Source organism: Phyllobates terribilis, unplaced genomic scaffold, assembly GCF_046119375.1.
Source record: "Phyllobates terribilis strain yellow unplaced genomic scaffold, ASM4611937v1 Scaffold_2__4_contigs__length_985480577, whole genome shotgun sequence".
In the NCBI taxonomy this organism is placed as follows: Eukaryota; Metazoa; Chordata; class Amphibia; order Anura; family Dendrobatidae; genus Phyllobates; species Phyllobates terribilis.
In genome coordinates, this window is record NW_027362762.1 from 828,476,183 (window position 1) to 828,500,056 (window position 23,874).

The following is a 23,874-nucleotide window of genomic DNA, read 5'->3' on the forward strand; positions in this document are numbered from 1 at the left end:
GAGCAGCCATATTTAGCGAATAGTGTATAAAAGGCTGTAACTAAGAACTTCATAAAGTTTTCAAAGGTTGCAAGACAGCACAAATCATGTAATTATACAAAGAAAGATGGAGATATTTCCAGTTCTCTGAATAAGATGTCTAATCACATATACCATAATATATTATGACCAATTTAATTCAAACCTTAAAAGGAAACCTGTCAACACATTTCTACATATGGCCGTAGTGGTATGCTGTATATCCTTTTTTGGAGATGCCCTATGTGCCAGTCATGAGAAAGCTAGTGTAGTAGCCATATGCAAATTTGGCTGGAAGCGCACCAGTGTGCATTTGGAATAAGCAGTCCCGATGCACTGACACGCCCCCACTGCACTTCCACACTGATTTGCATATGATTTCCACTTTGCATTTCTCATGTCGGGCACATCATAATTCTACTAAAAAAATGGCTATACAGCCATAAAACTACTCTAAGTAAAATGTGCTCCTTTAAGGACCTTAACAGAAACTAGTAATGAGCAATTGAAAGATGTTCTCATTGTATTTTGCTACTTTAACCAGCAGTGAATATCTATTGTGGGACATTCTCAGTCACCTAATGTAACATTTATCTTAATGTCCATTTGTCAGGACTCCATATTCAATACATTCACTGTGACAAATACTTTTGTCACCGGTATAATTAAGTATGTAGAGTATGGTAACGTAGATGGGGAGTCACCAATCTGGTAAGAAATTACTAGTTTATATTAGCAGTCATTTCCAAAAAAGTAAAACAAGATCAGAAGTATGTAATGTCTCATTGTACCACTAGATGGCGGATTAAGCAAACTAATAGGCAAGTAAATGGAATACACTTGAACCTTACAAAAGGAAACTGTGGCATGTATGAGAAATGAATGACAAATGTTTTATTTAAACCATGGCCAACTTTGTATTATTTAGTGACATGCTTTTTTAGGAAGTCTTAATCTTTCAAATTTAGAATCTGAGGACATCATTATATTTAGCATCAGTTGTTATACATAGCTGTTACAGGAAAATATGTGCAAGGAAGAATAAAATAATTATGAACGTTCCTATAACGAATATCTTCTACATAGATACATTAAAGTACCCGGGGCCATGATCATACACTGTCGCTACTATTAAAAGTGTCCCCCACTACAGATGTTGTGTGTACGCCGTGGGGTATATGTATCACAGGGCAAGAAAATAGGATGTAGAAAGATACTAAAAAAATCTGTATTATCATCACTCATAACACAAGATGTTTTGCACTATAAAAGTAGTTCTTGAGTGCTTGTGCAAGTGTACGATCGCAGGCCTTATGTCCATGCTGTCCCATGATGATCCATCTAGTAGTAAAAAGAGTGGACATCAGACTGTGGGTGCAGCGTCTGTAAAACAGTAACCGGCATTCTGGAGAAGGTTATTGCACAAATTGAGCATTCAGTGACTATTTAACAGATTATAGAAAGTGGATGGTGCACAGCCGGCTTCAGTCTGACAAAGGAACTGCAATCCAATAGAATAGAGTTAAAAGGAATCTGTCACTAGGTTTTTGACACCTAATCTAACAACAGCATGATGTAGAGAGACCCTGATCCCAGTGATGTGTCACTTACTGGGCTGCTTGCTGTAGTTTTGATGCAATCACTGTTTTATCAACAGGAGATTATCACTAGAAGACTAGTTATCTTGTGCCATGTAAGACTTCTGCTCTGTGTAACCACACCTCCACCACTGATTGACTGATCTCTATGTACACTGTGCATAGGCAGAAAGCTGCCAATCAGTGGTGTGGGTGGGCTGTACAGAACTCAGCATTGAGAGAATTGGTGGATTTACAGCAGAGAAAACAGTGATTTTGTCAAAACTGCAGCAAGCAGCCAAGTGATCCATCAATGGAATCTGGGTCTCTGTCCCTACATCCTCCTGCTCTCAGATGGCATAGCAAATCCTGGTGATAGATTTTGTTTAACCTTAAAGCAAAGTATACTGAGCGGCCATATAAACTATACAGTCAGAAAACTAGGCTGTTAATGAAAAATGAGAGAAGCCGCCTCCCCTCAAACAATCCAATGGTGGATTCAGCCTGTTAAGATGGATAGTGCCAATCCCTCAATAAGAGCGAGGAGAGGGCACGGTCACCTGCAGACCATGTCCGCTATTATGAACCAGCAGTAGGGGCTAAGACATGTTATATTATTATTATTATATTAAGTAGCTTGAAAGACTTTTCTCTGGTATTAGTAAGGCTCTGTTCACATTTGCGCTATTTCTGCAATACGAAAATAACAGTAGTGCTGAACTCTCTGCATGCTGAAGTGAATGTGATCTGAGCAGCAGTACTGAGAACGACCACTACATGGTGTACTGAGCGGTTTTGTACCGCCTCTGGGTTTCCTGCACTTCTGTCGGCTGATCCTGAGGGTACAATATCATTAGCTCAGTTTGTGAACGACCCCTATAAACAGTATGGATACATTTAATGGTGGGTCCCGTGCATCTGGATAAACGGTAAATAAGATATTTATGTGTGTTCAGTGTTTTCTTGGCAAAGGATCCCAGGCAGCAATGAGAAGTGGTCATTTTTGTTCATATCGGAGCATAAGATGAAAACTCCATAACTCACATTGAAAGTCGAATGGTTTTTGGCACAGATACACTGCATACATTATTACTGGATTATACTGGAGGCCATGTGGTTTGTCCGTACTCAGTACACAATTGTGACCACCAGGATGGACGTCTTCTAAAAGAACTAATGTGACAAGCCCAGTGGCGTAACTAAAGTTCGATGGGCCTTCGTGCAAGATTTGGACCGCCCCCCCCCCCCCCCCCACCCCCAACCTGGTATGTATATGGCTCATCCTGGCCCCATCCTGGAATACAGTACAGACCAAAAGTTTGGACACACCTTCTCATTTAAAGATTTTTTTCTGTATTTTCAGGACTATGAAAATTGTACATTCACATTGAAGGCATCAAAACTATGAATTAACACATGTGGAATTATATACTTAACAAAAAAGTGTGAAACAACTGAAAATATGTCTTATATTCTAGGTTCTTCAAAGTAGCCACCTTTTGCTTTGATGACTGCTTTGCACACTCTTGGCATTCTCTTGATGAGCTTCAAGAGGTAGTCACCGGAAATGGTCTTCCAACAATCTTGAAGGAGTTCCCAGAGATGCTTAGCACTTGTTGGCCCTTTTCCCTTCACTCTGCGGTCCAGCTCACCCCAAACCATCTCGATTGGGTTCAGGTCTGGTGACTGTGGAGGCCAGGTCATCTGACGTAGCACCCCATCACTCTCCTTCTTGGTCAAATAGCCCCTTACACAGCCTGGAGGTGTGTTTGGGGTCATTGTCCTGTTGAAAAATAAATTATGGTCCAACTAAACGCAAACCGGATGGAATAGCATGCCGCTGCAAGATGCTGTGGTAGCCATGCTGGTTCAGTATGCCTTCAATTTTGAATAAATCCCCAACAGTGTCACCAGAAAAGCACCCCCACACCATCACACCTCCTCCTCCATGCTTCACGGTGGGAACCAGGCATGTAGAGTCCATCCGTTCACCTTTTCTGCGTCGCACAAAGACACGGTGGTTGGAACCAAAGATCTCAAATTTGGACTCATCAGACCAAAGCACAGATTTCCACTGGTCTAATGTCCATTCCTTGTGTTCTTTAGCCCAAACAAGTCTCTTCTGCTTGTTGCCTGTCCTTAGCAGTGGTTTCCTAGTAACTATTTTACCATGAAGGCCTGCTGCACAAAGTCTCCTCTTAACAGTTGTTGAAGAGATGTGTTTGCTGCTAGAACTCTTTGTGGCATTGACCTGGTCTGTAATCTGAGCTGCTGTTAACCTGCGATTTCTGAGGCTGGTGACTCGGATAAACTTATCCTCAGAAGCAGAGGTGACTCTTGGTCTTCCTTTCCTGGGGCGGTCCTCATGTGAGCCAATTTCTTTGTAGCGCTTGATGGTTTTTGCAACTGCACTTGGGGACACTTTCAAACTTTGCCCAATTTTTTGGACTGACTGACCTTCATTTCTTAAAGTAATGATGGCCACTCGTTTTTCTTTACTTAGAATTTGTATTATGGCAAGAAAAAAGCAGCTAACAGTCTATTCAGTAGGACTATCAGCTGTGTATCCACCTGACTTCTGCACAACACAACTGATGGTCCCAACCCCATTTATAAGGCAAGAAATCCCACTTATTAAACCTGACAGGGCACACCTGTGAAGTGAAAACCATTTCCGGTAACTACCTCTTGAAGCTCATCAAGAGAATGCCAAGAGTGTGCAAAGCAGTCATCAAAGCAAAAGGTGGCTACTTTGAAGAACCTAGAATATAAGACATATTTTCAGCTGTTTCACACGTTTTTGTTAAGTATATAATCCCACATGTGTTAATTCATAGTTTTGATGCCTTCAGTGTGAATGTACAATTTTCACAGTCATGAAAATACAGAAAATTTTTTAAATGAGAAGGTGTGTACTGTATACAGGTGCTTCTCACAAAATTAGACTATCATGAAAGTTCTTCAATACAAAAAGTGAAACTCATTATATAGAGTCATTACAAACAGAGTGATCTATTTTATGTGTTTACAGTATATCTGTTAATGTTGATGATTATGGCTTACAGCCTATGAAAACACAAAAGTCATTATGTCAGTAAATTAGAATACTTTCTAACAACAGCTTGAAAAATGTTTTTAAAATCTGAAATGTTGGCCTACTGAAATGTATGTCCAGTAAATGCCCTCAATACTTGGTCGGGGCTCCTTTTGCATCAATTACTGCATCAGTGCAGCGTGGCATGGAGGCGATCAGTCTGTGGCACTGCTAAGGTGTTATGGAAGCCCAAGTTGCTTTGATAGCAGCCTTCAGCTCGTCTGCATTGTTGGGTCTGGTGTCTCTCATCTTCCTCTTGACAATACCCCATTCACTATGGGGTTAAGGTCAGGCGAGTTTGCTGGCCAATCAAGCACAGTGTTACTGTTGTTTTTAAACCAGGTATTGGTACTTTTGGCAGTGTGGACAGGTGCCAAGTCCTGCTGGAGAATGAAATTTCCACCTCCAAAAAGCTTGTCGGCAGAGGGAAGCATGAAGTGCTCTAAAATTTCCTGGTAGACGGCTGCGCTGACTTTGGGCTTCATAAAACACAGTGGACCTACACCGGCAGATGAAATGGCTCCCCAAACCATCGCTTCTGGGGTTGTCTATTGGTCACGAGCGGCTTGACACAAGGAATGCGACACTTGTAGCCCATGTCCTGGATACGTCTGTGTGTGGTGGCTCTTGAAGCAATGACTCCAGCAGCAGTTCACTCCTTGTGAATCTCGCTCAAATTTTTGAATGGCCTTTTCTTAACAATCCTTTCAAGGCTGCGGTTATTGTGAAGAAAAAACGGAGAGTGGTGGTCATGGGGGATTCCCTGTTAAGAGGAACAGAGGCCGCTATCTGCAGACCAGACATAACCTCAAGAGAAATGTGCTGTCTTCCAGGAGCAAAAATTAAAGATGTGTCTGACAGGATATCAAGACTCTTCAGACCTACAGATCACTACCCATTCCTGCTAATACATGTGGTGACAAATGACACCGCAAGAAAGGACCTGGAAACCATCTGCAGTGACTTTGAAGACTTAGGCAAGAAAGTGAAAGAATTGGGAGCGCAGGTGGTCTTCTCATCCATCCTCCCAGTGGATGGCCATGGAACAATGAGGTGGAATAAGAGTCTACAGGTGAACAACTGGCTACGTCGATGGTGCCGTCAACAAGGATTTGGATTTCTGGATCACGGAATGAATTACCTATACGATGGACTACTTGCTAGAGATGGGGTGCACCTTACGAAGACTGGAAAACATGTATTTGGAAGTCGCCTTGCTACACTCATCAGGAGAGCTTTAAACTAGAACAATGTGGGAAGGGAAGCAAAAGGCCAGAAAAAGCCATATAGCTGACAAATACTATTGAGATCTCTGCTACTGGAAGTGGAAAAGAAGAACAAAGACAAAAAAATCTAAATAATAAAAATATGGGAGGAAGAGAAACCAATCACAAACTAAAATGTTTTTATACAAATGCACAAAGCATGGGCAACAAACAAGGAGAACTGGAACTACTAATGCAGGAAAAGGAATATGATGTCATTGGAATCACTGAAACTTGGTGGGACGATACACATGATTGGAATAAAAGGCTAAAAGGATACAACTTATTTGCAAGAAACAGACTTGATAAACGAGGAGGAGGTGTTGCATTGTATGTTAGAAAAGCGTATATCTGCACAGAGATTGAAGCTTCAGAGACTGGGAGTTCTGTGGAAACTGTTTGGGTAAGAATACAAGGAGAGAACAACGGAAAGGACACCATTGTAGGCATTTACTACAGGCCACCTGGCAAGCTGAAGATATGGATGAACTCTTTATGCATCAAATGACCAAGTTCTCCAAAAAATATGATGTAGTGGTCATGGGAGATTTCAACTATCCAGACATTTGTTGGGAATCTCTCTCAAGTAAAACTAACAGGTCAAGCAAATTCTTATCCTCTCTTGCTGACAACTTTATCTTCCAAAAGGTAGGGGAGAAAACAAGGGGATCTGCTACTTTGGATCTAATCCTTATAAACAGGGAGGAAATGGTTGAGGAGGTAAAGGTGGCTGGGACCCTAGGAGGCAGCGATCATGCTATTATAGAATTTTGGATAACTAGAGGAGGAAGACATGTGAAGACTCAAACTTCAAGGTTAGATTTTAGAAAGGCAGATTTTAAGAGACTCAGAAAGAGAATAGGAGGGATCCAATGGCTGGATGTCCCTAAGGACAAAAATGTCCAGGAAGGATGGGAAATTTTTAAAAATGAGATTCTCAAAGCACAATCGTTAACAATCCCGAAAAGTAGGAAGAATGGGAAGCATTTAAGGAAACCAGGATGGATGAACACAGAACTTAAACACATGCTAAAAAGAAAGAAAGAAATGTTTATTAACCCCTTCAGGACCCAGCCTATTTTGACCCTAAAGACCTTGGCATTTTTGTCAATTCTGACCAGTGTCCCTTTACGAAGTAAAAACTCTGGAACACTTCAACGGATCCTAGCGATTCTGAGATTGTTTTTTCGTGACATATTGGGCTTCATGTTAGTATTAAATTTAGGTCGATAATATTTGCGTTTATTTGTGAAAAAATCAAAAATATGGGAAAAATTTTGAAAATTTTGCAATTTTCAAATTTTGAATTTTTATTCTGCTAAACTAGAGAGTGATGTGACACAAAATAGTTAATAAATAACATTTCCCACATGTCTACTTTACATCAGCACAATTTTGGAAAAAAAAAAAATTTTGGGTAGGAAGTTAGAAGGGTTCAAAGTTCATCAGCAAATTTTCTTTTTTCCAGCAAAATTTGCAAAGCCATTTTTTTTAGTGACCACATCACATTTGAAGTCCCTTTGAGGGGTGTACATGACAGAAAACACCCAAAAGTGACACCATTCCAAAAACTGCACCCCTCAAGCTACTCAAAACTACATTCAAGAAGATTATTAACCCTTCAGGTGCATCACAGGAACTAAAGCCACATGGAAGAAAAAAATGAACATTTTTATTTTTATAACAAAAATTTTCTTTTAGCCTAAATTTTTTAATTTTCACATGGGTAACAGGATAAAATGCATCCTAAAATTTGTTGGTCAATTTCTCCTGAGTACACTGATACCTCATATGTAGTCATAAACCACTGTTTGGGCACACGGCAGGGCTCAGAAGGGAAGGAGCGCCATTTTACTTTTTGAATGGAAAATTAGCTCCAAAAGTCAAATTGCGCTCCTTCTCTTCTGAGCCCTGCCATGCGCCCAAACAGTGGTTTATGACCACATATGAGGTATCAGTGTACTCAGGAGAAATTGACCAACATATTTTAGGATGCATTTTATCCTGTTACCCATGTGAAAATTAAAAAATTTAGGCTAAAAGAAAATTTTTGTGAAAAAAAAAGTACTTTTTTGTTTTCACAGATCATTTTGTGAAGCACCTGGGGGTTCCAAGTGCTCACTATGCATCTAGATAGGTGCCTTGGGGGGTCTAGTTTCCAAAATGGGGTCACTTGTGGGGGAGCTCCACTTTTTAGGCACATTAGGGGCTCTCCAAACGCAACATGGTGTCCGCTAACAATTTGAGCCGATTTTCCATTCAATTTGTTTGCGGACACCATGTCCCGTTTGGAGAGCCGCTGTGTGCCCAAACATTGGAGCTCCCCCACAAGTGACCCCATTTTGGAAACTAGACCCCCCAAGGCACTTACCTAGATGCATAGTGAGCACTTGAAACCCCCAGGTCCTTCACAAATTAATCCGTAAAAATAAAAAAGTGTTTTTTTTTCCACTTTTTCATTTTTATCAATCAATTTGTGAAGCACCTGGGGGTTCCAAGTGCTCACTATGCATCTAGATAGGTGCCTTGGGGGGTCTAGTTTCCAAAATGGGGTCATTTGTGGGGGAGCTCCAATGTTTGGGCACACAGCGGCTCTCCAAATGCAACATGGTGTCCGCTAACAAATTGTCGGCTCAAATTGTTAGAAGACACCATGTTGCGTTTGGAGAGCCGCTGTGTGCCCAAACATTGGAGCTCCCCCACAAGTGACCCCATTTTGGAAACTAGACCCCCCAAGGCACCTATCTAGATGCATAGTGAGCACTTGGGACCCCCAGGTCCTTAGCAAATTAATCCGTAAAAATAAAAAAGTGTTTTTTTTTTCACTTTTTCATTTTTATCAATCAATTTGTGAAGCACCTGGGGGTTCCAAGTGCTCACTATGCATCTATATAGGTGCCTTGGGGGGTCTAGTTTCCAAAATGGGGTCACTTGTTGGTGAGCTCCAATGTTTGGGCACACAGGGACTCTCCAAACGCAAAGGGTTCCAATTTGTTAGCGGACACCATTGTGTAGTGCATGTCAGGTTGGTGTGCGGTGTGGTATATTGTAGTGCATACACCACACACACACACACACACACACACACAACACACACACACAATCTCATACACTACAACACACACACACCAACCTGACATAGCCTCCTCAGCTGAGTACGCCCTAGACTGGGATGAGCGGGACATTTTGTGTGCTTTGTGCGTGTGTAAAAAAAAAAAAAATCAAAACTTTATTATAGTGTGAGTGTACATGTGTGTGCTTGGTGTAACCTTCTGCAGTCACATGTGGGGGCGGTCAGGCGTAGGGGCCGGTCAGGCGTAGGGGCCGGTCAGGAGTAGGGGGCGGTCAGGAGTAGGGGGCGGTCAGGCGTAGGGGGCGGTCAGGCGTAGGGGGCGGTCAGGCGTAGGGGGCGGTCAGGCGTAGGAGGGGGCTGAGGAGATGGAGGAGCCAGAAGCAGCAGCAAGGGGGGTGATCACTGGGGCAGGAGCCGGCAGCAGCAAGGGGGGGTAGAAGGCCGGCAGCATCGGGGGGTGATTACTGGGGCAGAAAGGGGAGCAGGAGCTGGCAGGAGCAGGGGGCTGATTACTGGGTTTTCGGGGGGGGGGTGATCACTGGGAACAGGGGGGGGTGAACACTGGGAACAGGGGGGGGGGTGAACACTGGGGGAGGGGGTGATTATTGGGAGGTGGGGGGTGATATCACTGGGACTGGGGGATGGTGGGTTTGATCACAGGAGCAGGGCATTTACAGCCTGCTGCTGCTGTGATCACAGTCCACCGGCTGTCAGAAGGAGAGCAGCAGCCGGTGGATGAAGACGTGGGAGGGGGAGCGGAGGTCGGGGTGCAGGTATGAAAGTGGAGGGGGGGTGGAGAGGGGGGCGGAGGGGGTCGCGGGGGGGGGGGGGTCGGGGGGAGTGGCGGCAATACTTACCGCTGATCAGCGGTGGCGGCGGCAGACGCGATCCACAGGGTCCACAGCATGGGGTCCACAGCAGGGGGTCCACAGCAGGGGGTCCGCAGCAGACGATCTAGGGTTGGGAAGGTGCTGGGAGGTTTCAGCCATCCCTCCATATCTGATTGGGGCTAGTATCCATGTGACGCTAGCCCCCCAATCAGATCTGGGGGGAGGGGGGGAACAGAGGTGACACTCCCCCCAGCCAATGGCTGATGCTGTAAGCATCAGGCAATGCCCAGATTTAAATATTACACCAATTTTCATTAGTGAAATATTTAATTCATACCGATTGGCAGTTTCACTAAAAGTGAAAATGAAACAGCCAATCGGAGGGGTCCCAGGCACGGGGGGGTTAATCCACCCCCCGGGGGGTCGACTTCAGGATGTCCAGTTGCAGTAGCAACTGTGACACCTGAGCGACCCCGCTCGCAGGCGCTGCAGGGGCTCTTTCCCTCCATGTCACAGACGCTGTGACATGGGTTGGGAACGAACTGTTTTCCATGTCACAAACGGTGTGACACGGGTCGAGAAGGGGTTAAATGGAAAGAGGGAGGCAAATCTAAAGAAGATTATAATGCAGTCTGCAGATCCTGCAGGGCACGTATCAGGTTAGCTAAAGCTGACAATGAATTAAGGCTTGCAAGAGATGTCAAAAGCAATAAAAAAGGATTTTGGGGGTATGTCAAAAGTAAAAGAAAAGTCAAAGATGCTATAGGATTTTTACAGGATGAAAATGGAGAAATGGTAAGAGAGGATGTTGAGAAGGCCGAACTTTTTAATTCCTATTTTGCATCTGTTTTCTCTCAGAAAGAAAATGTAACATCAACTGATCTTCACTGTCCTTTTAAAGGAATAGAGGAATCCAAGTTATCTGTAAACAGAAAGATTGTGAGGGAATATTTAGCTAACATAAATGAGTTCAAGTCTCCAGGTCCAGATGAATTACACCCCAGAGTACTGAAGGAGATCGTAGAAGAAATTTTAGAACCACTCTCCATAATCTTTGAAAATTCTTGGAGAACAGGAGAAGTCCCAGAAGACTGGAGAAGAGCAAATGTTGTTCCTATCTTCAAAAAGGGGAAGAAGGTGGACCCAGGGAACTATAGGCCGGTGAGTCTGACTTCTATACCAGGAAAGATCTTTGAACAAATTATTAAACAACATGTATGTAAGTACATGGATAAGAATGAAGTGATTAACCAGAGTCAGCATGGGTTTGTAACTAACAAGTCATGTCAGACTAACTTAATTTCCTTCTATGACAGAATCACTGACTGGGTGGATCAGGGAAATGCTGTAGATATAGTATATCTTGACTTCAGCAAAGCATTTGACAAAGTATCTCACACCATCCTTATTGAAAAAATGACCAAGTATGCAATGGACCAGGCAACTGATAGGTGGATTCATAACTGGCTTAGTGATCGGACTCAAAGGGTGGTTGTAAATGGCTTCACATCCAGCTGGATGAATGTCTCAAGTGGGGTACCACAGGGCTCTGTCCTGGGACCTGTATTGTTCAACATCTTTATCAATGATTTAGATGAAGGAATTGAGGGTAAACTGATTAAATTTGCTGATGACACAAAGCTAGGAGGGATAGCTAATACTAGAGAAGAGAGAGAGAGGATTCAAAAAGACCTAAATAAACTGGAGCAGTGGGCAGCAACCAACAGAATGGTTTTTAACAGGGAAAAATGCAAAGTACTACATCTGGGCAATAAAAATGAAAAAAGCATATACAGAATGGGAGGAATAGAGCTAAGCAACAGTACATGTGAAAAAGACTTAGGTATACTAATAGATCATAGACTGAACATGAGTCAACAGTGTGATGCAGCAGCAAAAAAGGCAAATACAATTCTGGGATGTATTAACAGAAGCATACAGTCTAGATCACGTGAAGTCATTATCGGTCTTTACTCCTCTTTGGTCAGACCTCATTTGGAATACAGTGTACAGTTTTGGGCACCACATTTTAAAAAAGACATAGACAAACTGGAGCAAGTTCAGAGAAGAGCGACCAGAATGGTGACTGGTCTGCAAACCATGTCCTATGAGGAACGGTTGCAGGATTTGGGAATGTTTAGCTTGCAAAAAAGAAGACTGAGAGGAGACTTAATAGCTGTCTACAAATATGTCAAGGGCTGTCACATTGTAGAAGGATCATCTTTATTCTCATTTGCACAAGGAAAGACTAGAAGCAATGGGATGAAACTAAATGGGAGGAGACACAGATTAGATATTAGAAAAAACTTTTTGACAGTTAGGGTGATCAATGAGTGGAACAGGCTGCCACGAGAGGTGGTGAGTTCCCCTTCAATGGACGTCTTCAAACAGAGGCTGGACAGACATCTGTCTGAGATGATCTAGTGAATCCTGCTTTGAGCAGGGGGTTGGACCAGATGACCCAGGAGGTCCCTTCCAACTCTACCATTCTATGATTCTATGATCCCGGTTGCTTGTGCACCTTTTTCTACCACACTTTTTCCTTCCACTCAACTTTCCTTCAATATGCTTGGATACAGCACTCTGTGAACAGCCAGCTTCTTTAGCAATGACGTGGCTTACCCTCCTTGTGGAGTGTGTCAATGACTGCCTTCTGGACATCCGTCAAGTCAGCAGTCTTCCTCATGATTGTGGAGCCTATTTATTCTAATTTACTGAGATAATGACTTGTGTTTTCATTGGCTGTAAGCCATAGTCATCAACATTAACAGAAATAAATACTTGAAATAGATCACTCTGTTTGTAATGACTTTATATACGAGTTTGACTTTTTGTATTTAAGAACTGAAATAAATTAACTTTTTGATGATAGTCTAATTTTGTGAGAAGCACCTCCAGAACGTTGTAAAAGACTCATTGCCAGTTATTTCAAACGCTTGATTGCAGTTGTTTCTGCTAAGGGTAGCCCAACCAGTTGTTAGGTTTAGGGGGTAATTAGTTTTTCACACAGGGCCCTGTAGGTTTGGATTTCTTTTTCCTTTAATAATAAAGGTCTTCATTTAAAAACTGCATTTTGTGTTTACTTGTGTTATCTTTGTCTAATATTTAAATTTGTTTTGTGATCTGAAACATTTGTGTGACAAACATGCAAAAGAATAAGAAACTATTTTTCACACCACTGTATATATAGCTCCTCCATCCTGGTTTATATGTCCTTTATCCTGGTATATATATCCCCCATGCTGGTATATATGTCCCTTATCCTATCACCTCTCTTTATTTTCAATTATTACTACAAACATAATTTCAAATGTGGTGTTCTTAAAAGGGTTTTCCATTTTGGGATCCATACATGTTAGAAGGGGCCATTGACGAGAGGCAGATCACATTTTTTCTCGCTTATGTAATCCCCATTAGTAGTAATCCATGAGGAAACCCGGCAATATCTGTTCAATCCCCCTACAGCGCCACCCCAGGAAAAATGAGGCATTACACAGTGCATATGCAAATCAATAATAGTCTGTATGGTGCAGGAAGATATAGTTCCTCCAGAGTGAGATGCACGATATGTATTCGCTCTCCATTCTAGAAGATCCTGAGCAAAAGTCACCCTCTGATGAGCCATCACTATTAGATCAGAGGGGGCCGACTCTCAGCAACCCCACTGAAGAGCTGTATAAAGGGGCCGTGATGCTCCTGTGAGTGCCGTGTCCCCTTCACTATTAGATCAGTGGGGGCCGACTCAGCATTCCCACTGATGAGCTGAACAAAGGGGCCACGATGCTCCCGTGAAGGCTGTGTCCCCATCACTATTAGATCAGTGGCGGCAGACTTTCAGCATCCCCACTGATGAGCTGTATGACGGGGCCGCGATGCTCCTGTGAGTGCCGTGTCCCCTCCACTGTTATGCTTTGTGCTGCATAATGCTGTGCTTGGTACTGCAGCTCTGATCTATTCACTTGAAGTGAAACTCCATCTTTTATCATCACGGTCCAAATTGTTTGCCAATTTCCATTTTAATATATTTTTAATGTAGATGGTGCTCTATTTTTCTAACACAGAGCCCTATGCTGAAGGCCTGCGGCTGCCACCGGCGGCAGTTTGCTGCATGCTGTGGTATAATTGAGTTCAATGTGTATCAGTATGGTGTCATCCCCCCATAGTGGCAGCCTCAGGCAGACAGCGTGTTCTCTTTTATAGCTCTATCATAGTGCAGGACTGTGATCGTTATTCTAAATCAGCGTATTAGTGCATTTTGCGTTTTAACTGCACTCTGGATTGGCTAAGGTCTATGCTATGGGAGGCACTTAAATGGGGTTGCCCGGGAAAAATAAAATTAATAGACAATTCCTCTTGATCTCCCTGCCAGTCACTTATTTACTTTGCTGCTGCGATCATGGGCTGTATGGAGCACTGCAGCCAATCCCTGCCCACGACAGTCCTAAACCGTACATACAGACATGTATAAATGCATCAAAGTAAATGTAGACCCGCGGGGATTGCTGAGGTGCTGGTAAAAACAAGAGGATTATTATTTTTTTTAAATAATGTTTCCTGTTATTGGTAAATAAAAAATACAGTTTAAATCCAGGACAAAGTTCTTACAAGAAAGCCTCCATCTCTGGCTGTTGGGATACCATCTCCAGTGCAGCAGGATTTGCTGCTTATAATTAGACGCTATGACTAATGAAACCGTATTGATTGCATACCTTTCTTTTCCATCCGTTTCATGTCCATGAGCTTATCTACATTGTTTGGATCATTGAGCCACAGTTGCATTCGTACAAATGGCTCTCTTCCTTTTAAACTTAGTTTATGCCAGGGTTTTGGTCTGGCCAGCAAATCAGAGACTGAGCCTTGAGTTAAGCCAAGAATGGTCTCTCCAAACAGTCGCTGACCTAAACAGAAGAAGACATGGCAAATAGATAAATAATGTGATCCTGCGATTGTATGGAAGGAAATCAACTACTTCTCATTCCCTGCACCATTTTCTCAACAGCTTTGTATACCTAAATTATTGTCCGTTAAAACTTCCTTCACCCTCTTGGTGATGCCATAGGTGTCCAGCTCTGCTGACATGGCCACCAGCTCTTGGATGCTTAGTGCTGAATGGCCGGGGAATGGAAGTGGCGTTGCTGGTTGGGAGTCACCACCTGTGGCATCACTTGATTCCTGTGCCTCTCCTTCTTTGCAGGTGTCAATTGTTGGGCACGGCTGTTGCACCAGTTCTGTCAGGCTCTTCACCGATTCATTCGAGCTCATTGGAGACTCTGGAGCGGGACTGCAGCTGGTCGAGCTTTTTGGAGTGTTTTCTATAACAATATAATAATTGCATATAATTTACTTTGAGAAGCAGATGATGAAAAAAGCACTTTTATTAAAAGATTTCTAATGCTTAGCTGTTTTATTTATCTTCCCCAAAGCTTTTAAAGGGAATGTTACGTCAGAAATTGACCTATTTTTTAAATTGGGTTTTATACTAAATGTATTTAAAGCACCACTCCAGTGTTTTGTTGTTTTTAATTATTTTACCGCTGGAGTGGTGCCACTAATGTATGTTCTCTGCCCATAGTCTCATACTTACCAGCCACCGTCTTCATCTATCTCAGCACTGCTCCGGTCATCTTCTGCAGGTTGTGACCTGTTAGTTCACTCAAGTGTTTGCTGGGCGAGCCAAAAGTCACAGCTCAATGTAAGTCTATGAGAGCCAGAACGAGGCCAAAACAAGGATCCCGTAGACTTGCGCAGAGCTTGTGACCGCTACCTCTGACTTCCGGTCAGTCAGAAGTTGCAGTCACAAGATGGGGGCGTGGGATCGGAGAAGTACCGGGAAGAGCAGAAGATGGCAGCTAGTGAGTATAATACTAGGAGCAGGAAACTTAGATTAGTGGCACCACTCCAGGACCGAAATGGAAAAAAAACACCTCTGGAGTGGTGCTTAAAAAAAAGTTGATAATGTTTTTTCCAATTTTCCATATCACAGCCATGTAACAAAAAAAATAAAAAATCAGAAATCTCGCCATTTTCAAACTTACAACTAGCCCTAATACTACACTCGTATTCCTGTCTGTGATAATAATGAGACTGCTGTAAAGTCTTTACAGAACACGAAGTATAAAGAAAGGTAACACCTAGTCATACATTGACACATAATGTCCACCCTCCCTTCACAAAGACCTCTGTCTGGATCAGAGCATGCCTAGTTAGGCCATTCAATAGATGGCAACGTCCTAGTGAAAAACAGGACGTAGGAGTCTAATGTTAGGCTTGGTGGACAGTGTGAAAAAAATACTTTTTTTTTTTTTTTTTATTATACCGGTAGATAGTGGTAGGAAAAATTTAAAAAAAATATCAAAAATGATTTAAAAAATAAGTCATTTTCCCTTTAAATTCATAAATTGCATGTCATTTTCTAGTACGGCAAATAATTTTCAAATGTAATAAAATATCTTAAACTGCATATAACGTATTACATTTTAGCTTCTTTCATTAGATTTGAGTGTATAGATAATATATGATGAATTTTGTATGGTGTAGTTCTTTTATATTTAGAAGACCTTCCCTTGCGGTGGACATATTGGAGACGTACACCTCCTTGCTGTACAGTCAGTAGGAGGAGCTGTATACAGAGGGTTCTGTGTATACAGTGTGTTGTGTTCCTAGCCTATCTAGGTCCCGGCAGAACATTATAGATGTTAGTAATTTGCCTAATCTCTAATAGTAATAACATAACCCTCCTGTACATACAAAGATGTCAAACGAACTAGAGAACAAGAGTTATCAGCAAATTGTGATTTCTCTAAAGACCAGTGTGAACATGCACCTTTTTTTTTCATACGAATATAATAAAGACCTGATCGAAATAATTTTCTGACAATACAATGTACAGGAGGCACTTAAAGGAAAGCCAGCATCTTTGATTACCTAGCATCTTTCTAAATTGTATGTTTTATTTAACTAAAATCTTGGCCCATTACAGTTTTCACATCAGCCACTGAGCCCTTAGAATAGGTGAACTCTTCTTGTTTAGTAGCGCTGGAGGAATAAAAGTTGAAAAAAAAAAAAAAATTGCTGAGGAAATGAGCAAAAGATGCTTCACAAGAACTAAACTTCAGAGAAAAGGAGAGATTCTTGGAGCATCTTCTATTTGAAAAATGGATGTTTTTGACCGCCTCAAAAAGATACAGTGTGAACATACCCTTAAAGTGGTTTACCACTTACTTCAGCACATAGTCTTGCAGTGTTGAAAATAACAAGTACATTAATACTTGTGCCTCCTGCTCAGGTGCTGCCTCTCCACCACCGCCACTGTGATTTCTTACAGGCTGTGATGGTGATGTCGCAAACACAGTGCATATGACTTTTTCAGCCACTCACAGAGCTTTGCAGCAATGCTGTTGTAGCTGGCACGAGTTGCTGAGCGGTCATGTTGGCTGTAGTCGCGGCATCGCTCTTGCAGCCTGTAAACAATCACCAGGAGCAGTGGCGGGGAGGCAGCACTAGAGCGGGGGAAGGTTTGCATTGCTCCACTTGCGGCAGTTGTTACTAGCTCCGGTGGCAGATGTAAGCACTGAACACAGTAGCACTGCAATACTCCAATATGTGGCCATAGCTGACGAGTACTGCAGAGCAGAGTCCTCTGCCCAGAGCGAGTATTGATGATCTACCCTATGGATAGGGATAACAATCAATAAGTTGTGATTGGACAACCCCTTAAATGAGTGCTAACTGACTATATACAAGTCGATCGGTGCTTCTTTACATGGGCCAACAAAAGTTGATGGAGAGCAGAGCTACAAGAGCTAATAACATGAGATCAGTGGGGATTCTGGGTGTAGGACCCCCACTGACCTGATATTGATTAACTATCCTAACGCTAGGTCATCAATGTAATATGACTGGACATCTCCTTTGATTGAAGTTTTAATTCAGGGTTTGCCAGTTCTAGCCATAAAGAAGCAAATTTTCACACTAAAGGCTTATGGATATGACCGAATTATGGCTGTTTGTACAGTCTTAACAGTGTCCATATAGGTACACAGGGCCTGTGCTGTACTGTGCTCCTCTGTATACCTTATCATATACATGAGTACTAATGATTGTGAGCAGAAAAAACTGGAGAAGTGCAGGACCTGGAGATGCAGATAATCCCCCAAAGAAAGCACTGTTTGTGGTCAGTTTTCAGAGCCCGGATTATAGATTAAAAAACAACATAACATGTAGAATTTAACGAGAAAGAACCAGTGTTCAGTCGTAGACTAAAAGATGCTCAACACTGCGCCAAATCTAGAATCTACTTAATGTAAATAATAATAAAAAAAAGGATTCAGTGGCACGGGGCATGACTACTAAGTACCACCCCTGCCAGTAGGGATATATTAAGAATCCGTCATTGGTGTAAAGTTAAGGCTGACAACTACAAATCTGCTAAAAATAGTGTTACTGAATCTAGATGTTAAGAGCGAGAGTACAACAGATTGTGAGAAATACGCATTCAGGACGATCGCTAAACTCAACACGCAAGGTATGACCTGTGGGAAAGGTATATAAAAGGTTTAGGTATTTGGTGATGATAGAAACTAGGTATTTGTCTCCTAAGGGGCCCTCACTATTGGTGGTGTTCGCTGTCTCACATACGTCAGTGCTGGAGGTTTATTATGAGGCACATGCGGCTGCATCGGGAGGCTCACACAACATATGTAGCGTTCTAATCCAGCATCTATACTGCCTGCATAGTGGAAGTCAACACACTATGACAAATCACCAGACACACACCGTAGCTCATCTATATCTACCAATTTAGATTATAGTGAATGTAATTTACAATCGTCAATGTACAGCAGCCACTCTGCTCAGTAATGTCCTCCATGCTGCTCTCTGCTTTTGAATAAATGCTACATAGACACAGGAAAGCAAGAATGCCTCACGTCTCCGTGTATTGTGTATGGAAGATATCATTGCACCTAGTCTCTACCCACTAGCTAAGAGACAACTGATTACAAAAGATGGAGCCAGCAGAGGGGAAAACCAGGTGAAATCCCACGTATGCTTTAAAGGGAACCTCTTACCTTCAAAAATGGTATTTATCCACAGATATAGAGGTAATCTGCAGGCGAATAGCATCTAAACCAGGTCTGCGTCCGGCAGGCTTACTGGAGATGCAGCTACAGGGAGAAAATTAAGTTTTCACCTGGCAGTCGCTCGCTTCCAGCGCGGTGCAGAGAGTGGTTACAGGCACTGATCAAGACAATTACTCCCCTGCACACTGACTGACAGCCAGCTCTGCGCACACATGCTTTTAAAGGGACTGTCAGCACAGAATGACTGTTCAGTACAAGGATAGGCGCTCCGTGCATTATGACATGGCCAAACATTTAACTACACCTTCCAACCTGCTTTTTTTCCCTTCATCTCCACCCCCCCCAACTAAGGTGTATATAAATGTTTGGCCCTGTTGTTATGCGCCTATGCTTGGCTTGAACAGTCATTCTGTGCTGACAGAGTCCCTTTAATCCGTGCTCCAGGGAACGATTGAGCGGTGACTGTTGCAGCTCCCTGCTCCGCCATCATGACTGGAAGCAAGAGGCAATGGGGAGAATAAAACTTCTTATTCTTCCTGTAGCCACTGTTGCATCAGCCTACACAATCTACCTATTACCCTATATCTGCAGGTAAAGTTATTTTGGAGATGTCAGGTTGCCTTTAATTAATCCCTAACAAGGATAAACTATGAGTGGATTACTAATGGCAGAAATCAGATAACACAACTGTTTGGTATAATCAAATTATATATTCTAATTACGTCACTTTGATACAATGATTAGCCCTACTATTCATGCTGATAATGAATACACAAGAACAGCACAGAAATATCAGTAAAAGATGAGTTTAATATATAGTGATATATAAATATATATGTACATTATGTATGCATGCATATACACACACATACTGTATATTATATATATATATATATATATATATATATATATATATATATATATATATATATATATATACATATATACACACACATACATATATTCATGGCTTTTATTACCCGACTCTTTTCTTATAATTCCAGCGGCTTCTCTTCTCTAAACCCTAAGGTCACTATACACAGAATATATAATCTAGCGAATGTTATTTCTGTATTGCAGGCAGCTGAGAAACAGTACTGTAAATTTGCCCAGATTCAGCCAAGCGCAGGAGTAAATTGGCAGGTCATCCATCTTGCTCACTGTACACTGTCAGGGATGCTATGAATTCCCTACATGATTAACAGACTTCTTCTTGGGCCTGCGTCCTTTAACCTACAGCAAGGTCGACATTATGGCTGCCCGCCTGATAAAGTGAGCAGAGCTTACCTTAAGTTTTACTCAAATTTTGTTCCCTGAATCAGCCTAAACAAAACTTCCAGAGCGACAAGATTAATTACTCCACCATAGTGCTCTGCACCACACCGAGAGCGCATGTCCCTGATACATAGGAAATGGCAGAGGAAAAGGACGGGAAGAGAGCTCAGATATTATTAACACTATAAACCTTGACTGCAAAGATCTTATGAAATGGTCATTGTAAAACTAGATATTATATTTAATTTTTGTTACATAGGACTGCAGGTAGACCATCATAGTGCACACATAATGCAGCCCCAATCGGTTCGGCTACACGACATACAGTACAGACCAAAAGTTTGGACACACCTTCTCATTTAAAGATTTTTCTGTATTTTCATGACTATGAAAATTGTACATTCACACTGAAGGCATCAAAACTATGAATTAACACATGTGGAATTATATACTTAACAAAAAAGTGTGAAACAACTGAAAATATGTCTTATATTCTAGGTTCTTTAAAGTAGTCACCTTTTGCCTTGATGACTGCTTTGCACACTCTTGGCATTCTCTTGATGAGCTTCAAGAGGTAGTCACCGGAAATGGTCTTCACTTCACAGGTATGCCCTGTCAGGTTTAATAAGTGGGATTTCTTGTCTTATAAATGGGGTTGGGACCATCAGTTGTGTTGTGCAGAAGTCTGGTGGATACACAGCTGATAGTCCTACTGAATAGACTGTTAGAATTTGCATTATGGCAAGAAAAAAGCAGCTAAGTAAAGAAAAACGAGTGGCCATCATTACTTTAAGAAATGAAGGTCAGTCAGTCCGAAAAATTGGGAAAACTTTGAAAGTGTCCCCAAGTGCAGTTGCAAAAACCATCAAGCGCAACAAAGAAACTGGCTCACATGAGGACCGCCCCAGGAAAGGAAGACCAAGAGTCACCTCTGCTTCTGTGGATAAGTTTATCAGAGTCACCAGCCTCAGAAATCGCAGGTTAACAGCAGCTCAGATTAGAGACCAGGTCAATGCCACACAGAGTTCTGGCAGCAGACACATCTCTACAACAACTGTTAAGAGGAGACTTTGTGCAGCAGGCCTTCATAGTAAAATAGCTGCTAGGAAACCACTGCTAAGGACAGGCAACAAGCAGACAAGACTTGTTTGGGCTAAAGAACACAAGGAATGGACATTAGACCAGTGGAAATCTTTGCTTTGGTCTGATGAGTCCAAATTTGAGATCTTTGGTTCCAACCACAGTGTCTTTGTGCAACGCAGAAAAGGTGAACGGATGGACTCTACATGCCTGGTTCCCACCATGAAGCATGGAGGAGGAGGTGTGATGGTGTGGGGGTGCTTTGCTGGTGACACTGTTGGGGATTTATTCAAAATTGAAGGCATACTGAACCAGCATGGCCACCACAGCATCTTGCAGCAGCATGCTATTCCATCCGGTTTGCGTTTAGTTGGACCATCATTTATTTTTCAACAGGACAATGACCCCAAACACACCTCCAGGCTGTGTAAGGGCTATTTGACCAAGAAGGAGAGTGATGGGGTGCTACGCCAGATGACCTGGCCTCCAGTCACCAGACCTGAACCCAATCGAGATGGTTTGGGGTGAGCTGGACCGCAGAGTGAAGGCAAAAGGGCCAACAAGTGCTAAGCATCTCTGGGAACTCCTTCAAGATTGTTGGAAGACCATTTCCGGTGACTACCTCTTGAAGCTCATCAAGAGAATGCCAAGAGTGTGCAAAGCAGTCATCAAGGCAAAAGGTGGCTACTTTGAAGAACCTAGAATATAAGACATATTTTCAGTTGTTTCACACTTTTTTGTTAAGTATATAATTCCACATGTGTTAATTCATAGTTTTGATGCCTTCAGTGTGAATGTACAATTTTCATAGTCATGAAAATACAGAAAAATCTTTAAATAAGGTGTGTCCAAACTTTTGGTCTGTACTGTACATGACCAGTGATTAAGCTCAGTGACATCAGATGGATACATGGATTTGGCAGTGAATTAACCTTAAATTAAACTTATAATGATAATCGTTGCGTTTGTGCTAGTGACGGATCATTAGCGATCAATCAACATAGTTAACACATGTATTGGACTTGTCAGATTTTCATTGATTGTCGTTATGGGGGGCAAGATACTTGTCCATTAAGCATGCTGGTGGCTGATTCAGAGTCAATGATCAGACATGCTAAGAAGAGTTTGTATTGTTACATACCCTCATTTAATTTATGGGACACTTGGTAATTGTTTTGTGACCCGAACAATACAGGCTTGGTAATCAATTCTGAACAATAGCTGTTCTGCTCAACTGAACCGGACCGTCCACATTGTGACTTACACTCACAGACAGGGGGCACATTTATTAATACTGTCTTAAATGTAGAACCATAAAACTAGATAAAAACAGGCAGAATTTTCAAGAGTTACATTTTTTACAGTGATAAATATGGTTAATTTTGCTGGACATGTTGGACTCTCCGTGATGCCACTTCCTGATTGGTGGAATTTACATTATTTCATTGCAAATTTTTGGCGCTTGCCATTATAAATGTGGCACATTTTATAACGCCTCTTAGCCAATCCCCTGCTCGGGACACTCTTTAAAACTCCCTTATCTCGTGAAATGTATGTGCGACATTCTATCTTTTTTTTTTTTGCTGAAATTTAGCCCGAAATTGGACACATTTTGCTATAAAATCTGCATTTCGGTAAAGCACATCATTCCATAGTCCACCGAAAATGGAATGAGGCCTACAAAGAAAAGAACACCGTACCTACTGTCAAATATGGTGGATGTTCAAAGATGTTTTGGGGTTGTTTTGCTGCCTCTGGCACTAGGTGCCTTGTCTGTGTGCAAGGCATCATGAAATCTGAAGGTCACCAAAGGATATTGAGTCGCAATGTAGTGAGCCCAGTGTCAGGAAGCTGGGTTTGCGTTCTAGGTCATGGGTCTTACAGCAGGACAATGACACCAAACATACTTCAAGAATTACCCAAAAATGGGTGGAAACAAAGCGCTGCAGAGTTCTGAAGTGGCCAGCAATGAGTCCGGATCTAAATCCCACTGAACACACAAAGGAAATAAACGTGTATAACAAAACGTGTGTAATTGCAATAATTTTCTGGGAGAAATACTTTATTTTCTGGAACAATTTTAAGGCGCCAACACCTTAGGCCATGACTGTATATGATACAGGATGACTTGATAATGGCTGGATGTATGATTGCTGGGACCCCAAGTGATTCCAAGAATGGAACTCCAGATTTTTGTCATGAATGTGGTAGAAGTGTGCATGCTCAGCCTCCGCTTTACTCATCATCATAGGGACCGCTAAGAATTGCCGAGCGACGCACTAGGTTTTCTCCAGCAGTTCTGAACCCTTGTTCCATTCAAGACATGCTCATCTCCGCAACATTTATGACACGGCTCAGCAGAAACCCGTTCTACAGAATTCCAGAGCCCCATTTTCACAAACGGTGGGAGTCCCAGCAATCAAACGCTTAGCGAATAAAATTATCCTCTATCACATGTATAGGCAATAACTAACATAACTTGACATATCGCATGGTAGGACTGGGCACTGCCAAAAACGAATGGCTTCCCGGTTAAGCAGATTATATAGCTTTACTGCAACCTGGATTATTTATACCAATCA

General features: G+C 42.2%; 1 protein-coding gene across 4 annotated transcripts in view; it reads right to left on the reverse strand.

The window, feature by feature from the left end:
- The window catches only part of CUX1 (cut like homeobox 1), a 491,160-nt gene that overhangs the window by 142,535 nt on the left and 324,751 nt on the right, over positions 1–23,874 (reverse strand). For 3 of the 4 annotated variants that reach the window (XM_073667762.1, XM_073667763.1, XM_073667761.1), the window contains 2 exons: positions 14,867–15,169; positions 14,567–14,755 (listed from right to left, as the gene is read on the reverse strand). The exons of the other annotated variant lie outside the window; for it this stretch is intronic. In XM_073667762.1, coding sequence (XP_073523863.1) covers positions 14,567–14,755; positions 14,867–15,169 — 492 coding nt within the window. The remainder of the gene's footprint in view (positions 1–14,566; positions 14,756–14,866; positions 15,170–23,874) is intronic. 4 annotated transcript variants of the gene reach the window in all.